This window comes from Merops nubicus, unplaced genomic scaffold (assembly GCF_000691845.1).
Source record: "Merops nubicus isolate BGI_N331 unplaced genomic scaffold, ASM69184v1 scaffold5223, whole genome shotgun sequence".
NCBI lineage: Eukaryota > Metazoa > Chordata > Aves > Coraciiformes > Meropidae > Merops > Merops nubicus.
In genome coordinates, this window is record NW_008599461.1 from 148,630 (window position 1) to 163,379 (window position 14,750).

At 38.5% G+C, this 14,750-nt stretch overlaps 1 protein-coding gene across 1 annotated transcript in view; it reads left to right on the plus strand.

Annotated features, from left to right (window-relative positions):
* Window positions 1-8,046, plus strand: part of PREX1 (phosphatidylinositol-3,4,5-trisphosphate-dependent Rac exchange factor 1) — a gene marked incomplete at its 5' end in the record, with an annotated part of 92,866 nt that extends 84,820 nt beyond the window's left edge. The window contains 8 exons of the mRNA XM_008937383.1: window positions 880-979; window positions 1,632-1,775; window positions 2,419-2,533; window positions 2,975-3,041; window positions 3,794-3,981; window positions 4,880-4,982; window positions 5,538-5,605; window positions 7,770-8,046. Of these exons, the coding sequence (XP_008935631.1) occupies window positions 880-979; window positions 1,632-1,775; window positions 2,419-2,533; window positions 2,975-3,041; window positions 3,794-3,981; window positions 4,880-4,982; window positions 5,538-5,605; window positions 7,770-7,812 (828 nt within the window). The remainder of the gene's footprint in view (window positions 1-879; window positions 980-1,631; window positions 1,776-2,418; window positions 2,534-2,974; window positions 3,042-3,793; window positions 3,982-4,879; window positions 4,983-5,537; window positions 5,606-7,769) is intronic.
* Window positions 8,047-14,750: the final 6,704 nt, after the last annotated feature.

Sequence of the window (14,750 nt, forward strand, 5' to 3'; positions counted from 1 at the left end):
ATGTGCCAATATTCCACATCCCATCATTTCATCTCCTCACAAATAGTGGATTCACTGTCACACTAGAACATTATAGGAATCTGTCTGCTTTCGTGTTTGGAGCAAAAATTTAGGAAGGGTTGACTCTCAGTTGTTGGTAACATGAGTGGCCTGCCATCTTCTGGTGAAAACACACATTTCAATGAATAGATGGAAATGTTCTGAGGATTTTGAGTTAGGACAACATTAAAATGTAGGCTTTTGTTCATACAGTTGACACACTTATAGAATAGGTAGCCTGTAGTCTCTCTCTTATTTCTGTGGTGCTGTTATTTGGGGCACTGTGTCTGAGGAGAGGAGTTGGTCTTGCATAGTCCATCTGTGCCTAATAAAGGGATAAGCCACAGCTACAGCAGATAAGCTTCTGTAACTGCAAAAATGTTAAGAAAAAGGAACAGAAAAAAAGCTAGTAGCTCTGACAGTCTAGAGAAGTGACATTTGTTTTTTTCTACTCTGTAAGTATTGTAGATTGATTGTGGGGGATTTTTAAATACAGTCCAAACCATATGCTTATGTAACTATTTTTTTTACATTATATGGAATGTAAGGACATTTATTTTGCAGTAACTGATAGGCTGTTCTTCACATTTGTATGTATGTTTGGAGAAAGAGGTCACTTCAAACTTATTCAGTCCTTAAACCTCCCTACTCTCTTGGAAATCACATCAAATGACTTCTAAGGAAAGGGTAACTAAACTTGTGTCACAGAGTTAAAGAGCCATTAGTAATTATCTGCCTGGGACAGAGTTAACCATAGCATGTCCATAAAAACCACACCTTCCTGCCATTGATCTCTTTCTGGTAGGTTATAACCTATTTATATTGATCTCTGCTCTACAGAAGGAGGAGCGTACCATGCTGGAAGACATCCAGGTCACTCTGACTGAACTGGACAAAGTTGCCTTCTATTTCAAGCAGCTGGATGAAAGTCTTGTAGCAAGTGAGTATTCTCTGCTTCTTGAAAGCTCTTTTTTTTTCTTTTTCTTGCTTGTTTTATGTGTTAATATCCTCCCCAATGATAAATCTAACAGACCATGTCAGACCTGGAGAGTGCTGAGCAGCTTCTCTGAAGCATTGTTGTATTCCCTCAGCTTCCACTGCAAACACACAGCCTAAAAAGCAGGGCTCACGTTGTGGGATGCTGGAACCATGTTCTATGACTTGTAACTATGATCTGTGCCAGCATACCTTACCTGTGTGATTTTGCACACAGGGAGGTGTGACAGATGATGAGCAGCTCCTGACAGATCTTAATATGATAAGTCACCACATTACCTAAGGTAGAAGGACTGTTCCTCCCCAGCTCTTCTGTGTCCCAGCCCTGCTAGCTCTCTCTCCATGTACTGACTGTGAAGAAGGGATTTTAATTATTAGCCATGTTTATTCTGTTAGCATCAAACATCACGCCAGGTCATGCTAACTGTATTTTTTTACGTACAGTATCTCAGAGCCTGCAGTTTTTCTGTAAAGGTTCTCCCTTATTCAGCTAACGGAGATGTGAAATGTCATTAGATAACCTAACTCAGATAGCAATGGTCTTGCATTTCTCCTGCTGTGGTAAAGCAGCAAGTGTTTTATCTTTATTTCTCCAGATACTCATGTCTTCTACCACATCGAAGGAAGTCGTCAGGCCTTGAAGGTTATCTTTTATCTTGACAGCTACTACTTCTCCAAACTGCCTTCTCGGTTTCAGAACGGGGGAAGCTTGAAACTGCACACAGTGCTCTTTACAAAAGGTGTCTATAAAAAGCTTTCTTGAGAAAAATAAGCTAACTGGTGATGCTCAAATATTCAAAATAAAGAATGACCCTGAAGCTCGTAACATAATGCAGCTGAGAACTACAGCCATATCTAAGAAGCAGGTGTTTCTATTCTAGAAAGACCTGGGGAGTGCTAGATTTTGGAATAAGACACAGTCATGAGAAGAAAATTTGTCTGTTTGAGGCTTAAGCCTTCCTGTAAAGACCATAATGACATTGTATTGGACTGCACAGACAATCTGATCTAGTAGGGTATCAGAAGATGTTCCCAGGCTAGAGAAGTGTTTTTAAAAGCACACAGCATGACAGAATTATCTGGGCTGGAAGTTGACTTGCTAAGGAAATATTCACACCGAAATACAATACAGAAAATTTCATTCAGGGACATGATAATGGGGAGCAGTTGCTGTTAGGTAGAAGTGTTTTCTGTGAAGTTCATCTTTAAGATAGTACCACTATATTCCCCTACTGGGAAATGCATTAAATTTATGCAGTAGCAGAATCAGCTTGCACATGATCCAACAATCATTTGCTGAGCAGTGAGATGATATAAAGATAAATCAAGAAATTAATAAAAAGAATGCTAATAACAGGTTTAGTAAAATGTTTCCTTCTTCAGCTCTGGAGAGTCTGGAGGGGCAATCACAACCAGCTGGCACATCTCTAGAAGAACTTCCACAGCAAATTAATGGTATTTCACTTGAAAAAGTGCAGCAATACTACCGGAAACTCAGGTATTTGATGGTTTTCCTTTGCCTTAAAAGACATTGAAAAGAACACTCCTTGCAAAGGACCTTAAAATTTCATGAAGAAGGGATTCCATCCTTTCTCGTACAAATATGATTTTTGGAGATCCTCATTGTGTGGGAAACTTGTTAATATTCTCCCCATAGTTGAGCTCGTTCTGAAGCAGTGCACTGTACAGGGTGAAATTCCCATCTAATTTGACTTCAGAATTTGTGCAGAGCTAAAATTGCATAAAAAAGGGGATTTGTAATATTTTAGTACAGACTCTGTAAATTACTATAATCAAAATGCTTCAATAAGAAAGCAGATCTTGAAGCACAAGATTTTTATCATAGCCTTCTGAGATGCTTTATACAAGATTGTGTATACTTATACGTGCTTGAAACAGGATGAAAGAGCTAATGTAGCCCTTGCTGGCCTTTTTGCAGGACATTTTACCTAGAGAGATCAAACTTGCCCACGGATTCCAATACTACTGCAGTGAAGATTGACCAGGTATTGTTGTTATGCTTATTTCTACAGTAAATTCTCTTGTAGAAGTATCATTTTTACATCTCCATCATCCCAGTTGTGGGATACCCATATGGCAGACCTGTACAAATCCAAGCATCGTTTAAGAAATGTACCCTACCCTAAAGAAGTGATCTGAAGTTCTCTGATGCTTGGCTTACAGCTCTTCTGTTTAGAAGACAATGTGCAGAACTGAGGTAGATGCAAACCCCTTAACTTAGGCACTAATAAGACTCCATAAGACCCTGACTGCCCCTGCTAAATGTGGTATCTGATGTTAGAGAGCATGAATTAATTATCTTCTCCCACAGATGCATGAAAATGAACAAACAATTTGCAAATTATGCTTTTTTTTTTTCACAGTTATAGAAGAAAACAAGAAAATAGTACTTCCCAGAATTTCGTGTAAAGGCAGCCTGTCTAAATGGGGCAGGTGACATATGAATGGAAGGCATTAAATACTACTGCAGGGAAGGGAAGATAACACCAGAGACTATCTTTGCCTTTGTGATATATAGCACAATCTATCTGATTTGTGCTAATTGCAAAAAATTGCCCCAAACCTAAGTAATTGTTTATATTTTTCCACTTCCAAAGTTCATATATATTCTAAATAGTTGCTACTGTGTGGCAGGTAGTCTTCTGTAAATTATTGTGCTTAGACATAAGATAAAAAACTGCAGTTGTCTGTGTAACTGTGAGTGTAAGTATGCTTTTTTTCCCCTTGTTTTCTTTAGCTTATTCGCCCTATTAATGCAATGGATGAGCTTTGCAGGCTGATGAAATCTTTCATTAACACAAAACCAACCCAGTCAGGCTGTTCTAGCAGTAACACATCAGGAGCTGGCCTGCTGCCTATATCCTCTGAGCTCTGTTACCGACTTGGAGCCTGTCAGATTACCATGTGTGGCACTGGGATGCAGAGGTGAGATTTAAGAAACCTACGTGTTACTGGTGTGATGAGAACTTCTGTCCTTTCTAGAGATTTGAGCAATATATTTGGTTCTGTTCAAAGCAATAGAAAGGTAGATTGTAAGGGAATATAATCAGGACTTAAATCTACTGCCACCTTTATTTTAGGGTAGGTTGTGACTTTTAATACTTTTGCCAATAATAACTTTTTTGTCAATCAGTATTGACACAAGAAGTTCTTTGTTTAGTGCATCAAGCAATGCAGCTGACTGAGTGATCTCATTGTATGTAACTTTCAGTCCATGTTGTCTTCAATCACACACTGAAAATGCAGGAATTTGCTCAAAAATAGCTTTTGAATCTTGGTGTGTGTGCTCATTGATTCTGAACACACCACTGTTCTTCCAGCATCTCAAAACCGTTGAGTAAAGAAAAGATTAATTTGTGACTAACTTTATATGAACTAATGCAGAAGAGCAGTGAAATACATCCTTGTAATAACGATACTGGGCAGCCAAACAATTGCAGTATCTAGGTGTAACAAGACTGGAAATGCAGGGCTGAGGTCATTTTATAGTTTTGGAAGTAAAAATCTTAAAAACAAGTCAATATGAAAACACCAGCTAATAGAAGTCTTACTTAACAGTTAAGTGTCCTGTACGTACCTATTTATACATTTTTAAGTAAGGTCTGTGATTTTGTACCTCTTGTTCCATGTTCAGGAGTACGTTGAGTGTGTCCCTGGAGCAAGCAGCCATCCTGGCTCGAAGTCATGGACTTTTGCCCAAGTGTACAAGTCAATTATGAAAACACCAGCTCACAGAAGTCTTAACAGTTAAGTGTCCTGTACGTACCTATTTATACATTTTTAAGTAAGGTCTGTGATTTTGTACCTCTTGTTCCATGTTCAGGAGTACGTTGAGTGTGTCCCTGGAGCAAGCAGCCATCCTGGCTCGAAGTCATGGACTTTTGCCCAAGTGTATCATGCAAGCTACAGACATCATGCGAAAGCAAGTGAGTATTTGGATGTGTTTGCTACCTGCCACCATTTTCATTCCAGTGAGACCATTATACAAAGGCCAGTTGATTTCGATGTGATGCTGTAGTTTATATACTACAAACCCATAGAGCCAAACTTCTATTACTGTCTGAATAGCTGCACATACATTTGACAGGAACAAATTAACTTTTGCATGAACAGCCATTACAGCAATTAAAATATATGCCTCAGTGTACATTTTTTAAAGTATGTGCCTTGATGGTTAGAATGTAGACTATCCAATATATTTAAGACAATTTCTGTGTATAAAAAACCCCAAGGCTCAACCGCAGTGTTAAATAGTAGAAATTCCCTAGTGCTAGACAGCAGTGCTTGTAAAGTGTTTTGGGACTAATTCCATCTTTTAAGTAAACACAGATGACTAATGTATCCACCCAATGGATTCCAAATCTTCTAAAAGTAGTTAATGGATTCTCAAATAGAAACCATACTCCCATTATAATATTTTCCCCTAAGGATAAGATGCTTTATCGATACTGTCAGTACCATAAATTCTCTTGTTTCCTTAGGGACCAAGGGTTGAAATCTCTGCCAAGAATCTGAAAGTGATGGACCAAATGCCACAGTGTGCACCTCGGTAGGTTATTACGTATTATGTGTTTTATCTGAGTGCTGGTTTTATGTGTCTGTGACAGTTACGAAGCTCCTGTTATAACCAAAGACTCCTTAGTAGCAAGAGTGGAAAACAAAAAATTCCTTTCTTTTTTCTTACTGTACTAAACTAGACGCACTGTAGATGGTCAGCTTGGCTGCTTATTATTTGCAGAACTTCAAAGGTTCCTGTATTTTCTGAATAAAGCGTAACTGATCAAAGAGAAGGGTCTGTCTTGGACTGTGGCAGTGAGTTGTCCAAACGAGTGATTGACGTCCATCTGTGGCATGCTTAGAAAGAAAAATTCCTGAATGGCAAATCTGACTGCTGACATGCAAAGATATTTCATAGGCTAATGGTGCTGTGTTCTTAGAAGAGCTTGGCTGTCTAGTTATGGCAGAGCAGGTTTAAGAGCAAGCACATCAGCTCAGAGTAGCCATACAGTAATGCAGCTCTAAGGAAGCTCAGTTGCCTGGCTTGCAGATGGTTTTGTCTGTAAGACAACTTTGAAAAGCTCTGTGCATTTGTGAATCCTGCTGCACCCAACAGGAGTGAGAGATGTTCACTGTCTTCCTCTATGGGAGAAGAATACCTTTATTTGTTAATAAAAGTCTCTCTTTCTGGCCAAAAAAATGAAATTCTGATAAATTTCATTTATCAGAGAGAATATTATTTAACAAACCGTAATACAGCATTTCCCCACAGTGGTAGTAACAAATAGTCATGATTTAGATGACAATAGATACAGAATCAGTCTGTAAAAATATCAGGAGAACTTCTGATTCTGCTCTTGTTAATGACATTGTTTATATGAAGGCAAAACAGTTCTGGTACATAGGAATCAGTGTCAGAAAAGATGCAGTAAAGTCTGTGACATCCCATTTCCAAAGAATGCATTGGTTCAATGTCACACAGACTTCCTTAAGACACTGACATCTTATTCACCCATTAAAACTGCTAAGTTAGTCTAAACAAGCCTCACTTTTTTTTTCCCCCCCTCTATCTGCTCCTCAAAATGTTTATAAGAAATTATTTTATACTTCAGACTGTAATGATGCTTACTGTAACAGCCTAGCCTGTGGTTTATTTTCTCAGAGATCCTAAAAAGAACAGTATTTTACATTTAGAACCTTATTCTTCTGTAGGACTGTAATTGCTGTCTCAAAAAAGAATAAAATAATAGTCTGTGTTGGCTCCTGTACCGTGTCCCCACTGTCTCACAGCAGCACTTTAGCGGCATGGTTATTTTGCTTCATTAACAGCTGTACATCACTTTGGTTCTGTTTTTGTGACCATAACAGCACGCTGTGTTCAAAAAGAAACAGCTTTACAAACAAATCAAAAGATGAGATATTTCTCTTCTTTTGTATACACGCTAAATCACAAATTCCAGGACTATTTACTTGGATTATTTCAGGACAATAAAGCTCAATACATGTGTTCCTGCTGGGTTCCGTCGTCATCATGGGAAATAAAACTGTGCAAAGCTAAAAAGACTACTGATAAATTCATGTTAATTCTTAGGATTGTATTTCGTAGTGTTTGTCAAACTCTGTAGTACCAGTCTTGAAAGAGAAGTTATAGAAGTGTTTTGAAATGGAAAGTAGAAAAAGCCAAGAACAAGCTGTCACAAACAGTCACATATGAATGACAGTCAGGATGCACTTAGGTTTAACCACTGGCCTCAACTTGCTAATCTTGTTTAAAAAATTTCTCTGAAAACATGATTACTAATCTCAAAGTTCCTTCAACTGTGTCAACAAGCAGATATATTCTTTTATCTGTTTGGTCCCAGTCTATGTGAGGGGTGAACTTTCTTGGCCATGAAAAATGGTGAACTGGGTTTAAAACAAAAGAAACAGAAAACGAAAGAAGGGACTGTTGAAGACCCAAAATGGACCAGAGTTAAAAGGGAGTGCTGGAAAGTCTCAGTATTCAAACAATGATTATAAATACTTTAGTTAATAAATCACTAGTGACACTTCTAAATTTGCAATTATTAAAATTGAAAATAGTGGTATTCTTGATTCCAGATTACCATTGAAGCTTGCAGAATGATCAAGGGGAAGCTGGCTTTCATATGCTATGCCTCTGATTTTGTTATTATCCTCTATGGTATTTAATACCATATTCTTCCTCTGCCTTACAGACTCTACAGGTTGTGCCAGCCACCTACAGATGGGGACTTATAAAAGTGAGAGGCACCTATGCTGGAGCATCACTGGAGCACTCAGCTCTGAGCAGCCCTGGCTGAGGACCTATGCTAACTGACACTGATGGTGCTGAACCACCAGAGGAGGAGATACTGCTCTGGCTTAGTAGGGGAGGAACCTGCTGGACCCAGGCACAAAGAATCTGCCTTTGAACTCCTGCAGCACGTGCAGGGATTGCTTTGACTTCTTGAAGAAATTCTTGAAACAGACACCACAGAGCTAAGATGGATGTTACTGCCATTTACTAGATGCCTGGAAGAGAGCCAATTCTATTGCAAGACAGCACAGTTTTACTGGTGACTTGTTTGTGCTGCCACCTGCAAATTGTGAACTTCAAGATACGGGTTGGTTAAGAGAATCCAGAATGACGTGTGTCTCCCTCCCAGTACTGCATCTGGCATCCATTTAATTGCCAGCATAATTTTGGTCAGTGTCCTGGAGCAGTAGCTTCACAAACACCACTTTTTCATGAACTGGCCTGCACTTTTGAACAACAAATAGCACAATCTATGGTTTAGTCAAATATGAACATCAAGAATTTCTTCTGGAATTTTCCACTTCAGCCCAGTGAGAACCAATCTCTCTATGCTGCAGGGTATACATTCCATAATACTTCTTAACATTACTTCATTTTACTTACTGTAGCTTTCAGGTTTTTGATTAACTCTTTTTACTAATGCCCTATTATGTACTCTGGAAATGCAGTACTATTTAAAAGGAGAGGTTGGGAGTGAAGCATTTTCAAGGAAACTTTACAAAAGAAAAATACAGTCTTATAGTCTGATTATTTGAACAGATGTAGTTTTTAAAACAGGTCAGAAGAACTATACTTATTTATGTGGAGTGGAATATGTGTTTTCGATCATGTTATTATATATACAAGATTTAAATAAAAATTATATTGTTTAAAATGGGACCAATATGCTGGCAATTACACAGCTACTCCCAGTTTACTGAAAAAAAATCTACATTATTTAAAATCTTCCAATATTTAAGTAGTCTTTAATACAGTTATTAAGATGTATTAGGGATGCTTTTAAGTTAAAAGAAAAAAGGAGTCCTGTATATAATGTACTTTATTTTTCCTTGTTTGAAAAATTGTTCTCCATTTTGTCAGTATTATGCTAAGCACAGTAATTTTTTTCCAAATTACTGGCTGGAACTAATTGAAACATGTCAGCAGTCTCAGGACAGAATAATGTTCTTTGGAGTGAGTGCCTTAATATGATCACCCATCCCTAACAAATTCCACTTGTAGCAGGTGTCAGTAGAAGGGTGTACAGGGAACTCACCATGCCTCTTTCTCCACAGCCTCCTTTGACCCCATTCATAGTTAGGAGATCCAGGAGCGCTTTGCAGTGATGTACAGTCTAGAAAATAAAGGTTTGGGGTTTTTATTTGTGGTGTTGTTTGTTTTTTAGCTGCCTTAATTTTATTTTATTAACATCCAAACCAACTCAAGACCTAAAATTAGACTTTTTCCATTTGGATATGGAGCTCTACACTTCAACACAAAATGGCTTATGACAAGTCATGGGGTGCTGATTGTTCTGAACCTTGCTTCTTAATTTTTTTTTTTCTTCACTCACAGAAGGAAATAGTTTTGGGGAAGGAACGTGTTTGGGTTTATCTCTTACTTTTAACTGTTTCCTCAGACCTGTAGCAAGGAGCTGGGACAACCCATCGATCGCCAGCTGTCGGCTGCAAGGCTTTGTTGCTGCATAACATTTTGTACTGCAGCCAGATGGGCAGGTCGTTATTTCAATCCACTTTTTGCTAATTTTGGAAGAGTTATTCTAGCCATTTGCTGTTTGAAGAAAAAAAATGGATGTTTCTGTACTGAATCCTCAACTTAAAATGTGCTTAGTTTTGGGTGTTCCCACAGTTCTTACAATACTAAATTGAACACATAGGCAGAGAACCTTATTTGGTCTACATCATCTCTGTTCAGTGGAACTGCAGCTATTTACCCAGCCCAGTGAGGATCCAGCCCCACACTTACACAGTCACTGTAAAATTTAAAGATGCACAGAAGAGTATGTAAGGGCATTTACACTGTGCACTGTTCTACATTGAAATGTCCACGTTATTCTCATTGAAAATGCAATAGAAGTTTTTATTATTAAAAGCTGGTTTCTATTATAAGGAAAAAAGGTATGATCTTGTTTTTCTGTTATACCCTTTAGTTCTTTAGCTCTAACTTCTGTTGAACAGTTCAAGTTCTAGCATTTGTATGAAGCAATGAGGAGCTGAAAGTTTAAACTGTAAAGGAGTTGTTTCTGATACCAGCTCAGACTGACAGTGTAGAGCTAAACTCTTCCTGTTTGTGCAGTGTTGGCCACAGGTGTGGTTTCATTGCAGAGTTCCTATTAAAGTAGAAAAGAAAAAAAAAAGTTTTGATGCTGTAAAATTGCAAGGTTTGAATCCAGTGCTGGAAAAAAAAAAAGCAGGTTCATGTGGAAATAAAAAAGGGGGCAATGCACAAGCCAACCTGCAAGTAAAGAGAGTAGATCAGGTCTGCAGAATTTCTGTGGCTAAAAGGAAAGTAAGACTCGGGACTGCCACAACCGAGCAAGTGCAGACTTCATAGATCTGGAGCATCTGATACAATGGGAGTGTGGAAAATATGGAAAACACAGTCGAGGTGGAGAAAATGGAAACTAGCAGCATGATGATGAGGTGTGTAAGCAGCTGGCTAAAGGAAAGAAGGCAACACTGAAAAGAAAATGGGGGTTGGATGGCAGCTGCAAGTGTAATTTCTTCTATATCAGTCTTGTAGCTGAATTTGTTTAGAATTTTCATTAATTACTGAAGCACAGATACTGCTGCTGTTGAGTTTGGGGGCACTAATCTAGAGAAGGACCAGGGTACACAGAAAAAAAAAAAAAAAACAAAACTGGAAGACGTTGAACACTGAAGGCAGTGATGAAATGGACAGGAGGAAACTTTACAGTACGGATATTAGCTCATGACCATTAAACAATGTATTTTGCTATATTTCTTGTTAATTGAAAATTAAAGAATCTTGGTTGTAGAGTTTGTCACAACATGACTCAGAAGCAATTTGACAGAATCATGAAAACTCAGTCTCCGCTAGGAGACAAATTTCCAGTTGGGACAGAGAAGTATTTAGGCCCCTGTGCAGAGGCCAAGTAATTAAGTGAAATTGCAGTAGCTAGATGTTGAGAAAGATACTAAAGTGATATCAATAAAGTGGATACAATTCTGCAAGATAAGACCAGGAGAACTTGATGTATTTAGCCTAAGACACGAATATAACTGATGTCTTTATAAGAGGTTAATAATAAGAAAGGTAAAGACAGCTCAGTCTTAAGCATAAAGACAGCCAGAATGAGGAAAAAGGAGTAGAAGCCATCAGGGTTAAATATTGGCTGAAAATCGTTCTGAACATTTTTTTCCTCAATCAGGCTCTGACAAAAAGAAAAAAGCTTTTCCAGAGGGGCTTGTAAAAGCTGAAGCAGTGGTGCCTGGCGGGGCAGGAGAGTGTCTCCGAGCCGGCCGGGGCTCTGGCTGCAGCCGCTGGGCTGGGCTGACAGGAGCCACCGTGGGCGGTCCCTGCTTTGTCCCTGGCATCTGCCAAGGTGTAAACTGCTTTTCAAATCCTTACCTATCTATTAGCCTCAGACATTTTCATATTCCAGTATTCAGCTGCAGACTGAAATACTGGGACTTCTAGATAAGAAGCAGCAGATTTAGACAAATAGAGATCTTGCTTCCATTTAGAATAAAAAACATTGAAAAGCAAAATCCACCTGGACTCTACAAATCCTTTTTCCTCTGTCTTCTTATTTTATTATCAGCAAATAATGCTAATTTGGGAATATTTAAAGTACTAATTATTTCATGATTATAAGTGATCTGAAGATATAAAACACTAAGGCCTAACAGTAAGAATTTCAACATAAAAGTAACTTTAAACACTCCTACTTCCAGAACAGTATATAGAGTATTTCATCTGTCCTATCCCTTGGCATTATAAATGTCTGATGCAGCTTCTAATCACCCAGTCGTCATTCATGGGTAAAAGGGGGAAAAAAAACCAAACCTAACCCCACAAGTGGCTCATGAAGCCAGGTTGTTCACAAAAGCCTAACACACAGACAGTGATAAGAGTTCAATGACTAATCAAATGACCCAGCACAATTTGTTTCTAAAACTAGTGTTTGTGTGGCACTGGAGTCTTCAAATACCAAGTTCAGAGTTGCTGTTCAGAGAAGGCTGCAGTAGCTGTTTGAGATAGCAGGGAAGAAAAGCTTTCAAACAGCAAAAGGAATTTTTGCCACTTTTTTAGCATGGGAGTCCTGGCTTTGATTAGCACCAAGAAACCGTTGTCATGCCATGGGGTTGTGATCCTTCTGTTCTTCACTATGCAAAAATTCCTTTCTGTCTTGGGTTAAATAAGAGAGTGCAGTAGCAGTTTTGGTAGTACTGTCACAGTATCGCTTACACTACAAGACTAAGAGAGACTTTGTTTAGTATAAACTGAAAAAATTCTAGTGTCCTCCAGGCATGAATTTCCAAGTGCTCTGTCTCATCATGATCAACTTCCTTCACTATCCTGAGCAATTCACTTTTCCTCCCTGCTCCAGTTTTGGGAGGGAGCTGGGGAACTATTTTCTTACCACTGGTATTGTGAAGATTCAGAGGAGGAAAGCTGTAAACTGCTTTGAAAATTGACAGCACTTTATATATATAATATAGTTCTAACGACTTGAAAAACAGGAAATGAGATGGAAAAAAGGTTAAACATCACAAAGACATATAAAAAAATCTCTGCTTTTAATTCCCATGAATACATTAATTGAGAGCACTTGGTATAAGGAAGGATGAATGAGTATTTTTGGTATACTTGCTCTGCCCCATTTCAGGATTCAGAAGTACTATGCATTAATAAGATCAGGAACTTAATTTAACATATCTGGGTTTGTTAGGGAAAAAAGAACAAACTCATATTTATGCATGAAGTTTCTTCAGACTGTCTTATTGTCAGCACTTCCTTCACCTTGATTTGAAGAATATCACAATTCAGAACATAAGTAAATGTTAGGTAAATAATATTTTCAAAAACAGGCTCTTGTCAAGAGGATATTCAATTTGGATTTCAGAGTAGCACCTTTTAGTTTGTAAAAGCACTGGTAATTCTTTTATCACACAGTTTGGCATGAGGATAATACTGTTTATGTAAGGCCCTTCTAACTGTCAGCATACCCACTCTGAGAGTCAGGCTCTGATGCCCTGTTGCAATCAGGTGTAGCAGAAGATAAATTTGTTGAAACCTGGGCCCTGCTCAGCTGAATGGGTTTTGCCTTTGCATTCTGAAGCTACATTGGCACCAGTGAGGAATTAAAGAGGAAGGACCTCCTTATCATAGAACAGCAACATTGCTTTTAGTAGTTAACCTTTCACAGCTGTTGCTGGCTGAGCAAAGACCACCAGCTGAAGATCACTGCCCTAGTACAATGTCACAGAACAAACAACTCATTCAAGAGGACAGAGGACTTTCAAAAGGCCCTTTTTACAAAGGGTAGGAGTGGCCACAATAGTCTGACCATAGGTTAGGTAAAATTTAAAAGGCTCTTAGAAGTTAATTGGTAAACAGCTATAGGAGCTCCAGGAAGACTGCCATAGCAGTACTGCATTTACATCTCATGTGACATGTGAGCTCCATTACCTCACCTGGGCAGGGGGGCAATTCTGAAATTACTCGAGTTGTATAGTATGTTTTTGCATGAGACAGAACTTTTCATGGTTTAGGACAATGTTTCAGAGATTATATTTTTATAGAATTGGCATTTTCAAATGTTTTGTAAAAGGAAAACATGTACAGAATATTTGAGAGGGTTTTAGTTTGAGGGATTCTAGTGTACTAATAGTCTTATATTTTTCTCCATGTTTCTGTATTTTTGACTAAGCACATGTATCCTGCATTAAGATAAAAGTCTTAATATAATTTGTTCAACTTTCAGTGCTGTAGCGTCTAATCCATGCTGTCATTCTAGCGTCACTGAGCTGTGTGTTTCTTATGCTGTATGCTCTGTGTCTGTTGCAGTCGAAATCAAGCCATTCAGAAAACACTGCCCAGTTGGTTTGTAACCATGTGTCTTTTATCAGAGAGGATCCAGAGCACTCCTTTTGGGTTTGGAAGGTTGAAAGTATCTGAATAGGGGACAGGGTTATTAAAACTACTTGGGCTGTTGCTCTAAGTAGAACCCTTTGAATGTCAAGAAGATGAGAATCTAAGAAGAAAACTATTTGATGTCCTTTTTTTTGTGTGTTGTGGGGTAAGGGACAATTAAAAGAGCTCTTTCATGCTGTGTGCAAACTGCATTCTGTATTTGTGAGGCATGAACTAAAGAACTATATCTCTTTCCACTCTGCTGCAAAAAGAAACACAAAAACTGGAGCCAGGAAGGTGCATTGCTGTCTTAGATTCCTTCATCTAAAATTTCCCTTGACCCTGAAACTGAGACAGGCCCTCAGTTTTCCCTCAGAGTATTAAACAGCTTTTTATGTTCTGATGCTCATTCAGAATACCCAAACAGATTGCAACAGTCACTAGTTCTGTAGTGTGTGTGTTGCATCAAGTGCACAGCAATCCAGCAGCTAGGATGAGGTGGTTCTGGACAGCCAGCCAGACTTGATTAGGGTAAGTTACCTTACTCTACTCATAAACACCTCTTGCCTTTGATGATACACTCAGCTCGTCAGTGCTTTCAGCTATCTTTAAAACAGGAAATCTTTATTTTCCTGTCTATCCAGGCGCTTACCTTTGGAGGGACTCTGCATTCACTGGAAGAATCAACCGAAGAGATTAAATCTGCACACCTGAAAGGGTTTATATAGGTTTCCAAGAAAGAAGAGAATAATTTAAGAGTTAAACCCCTTCATCCATGCCT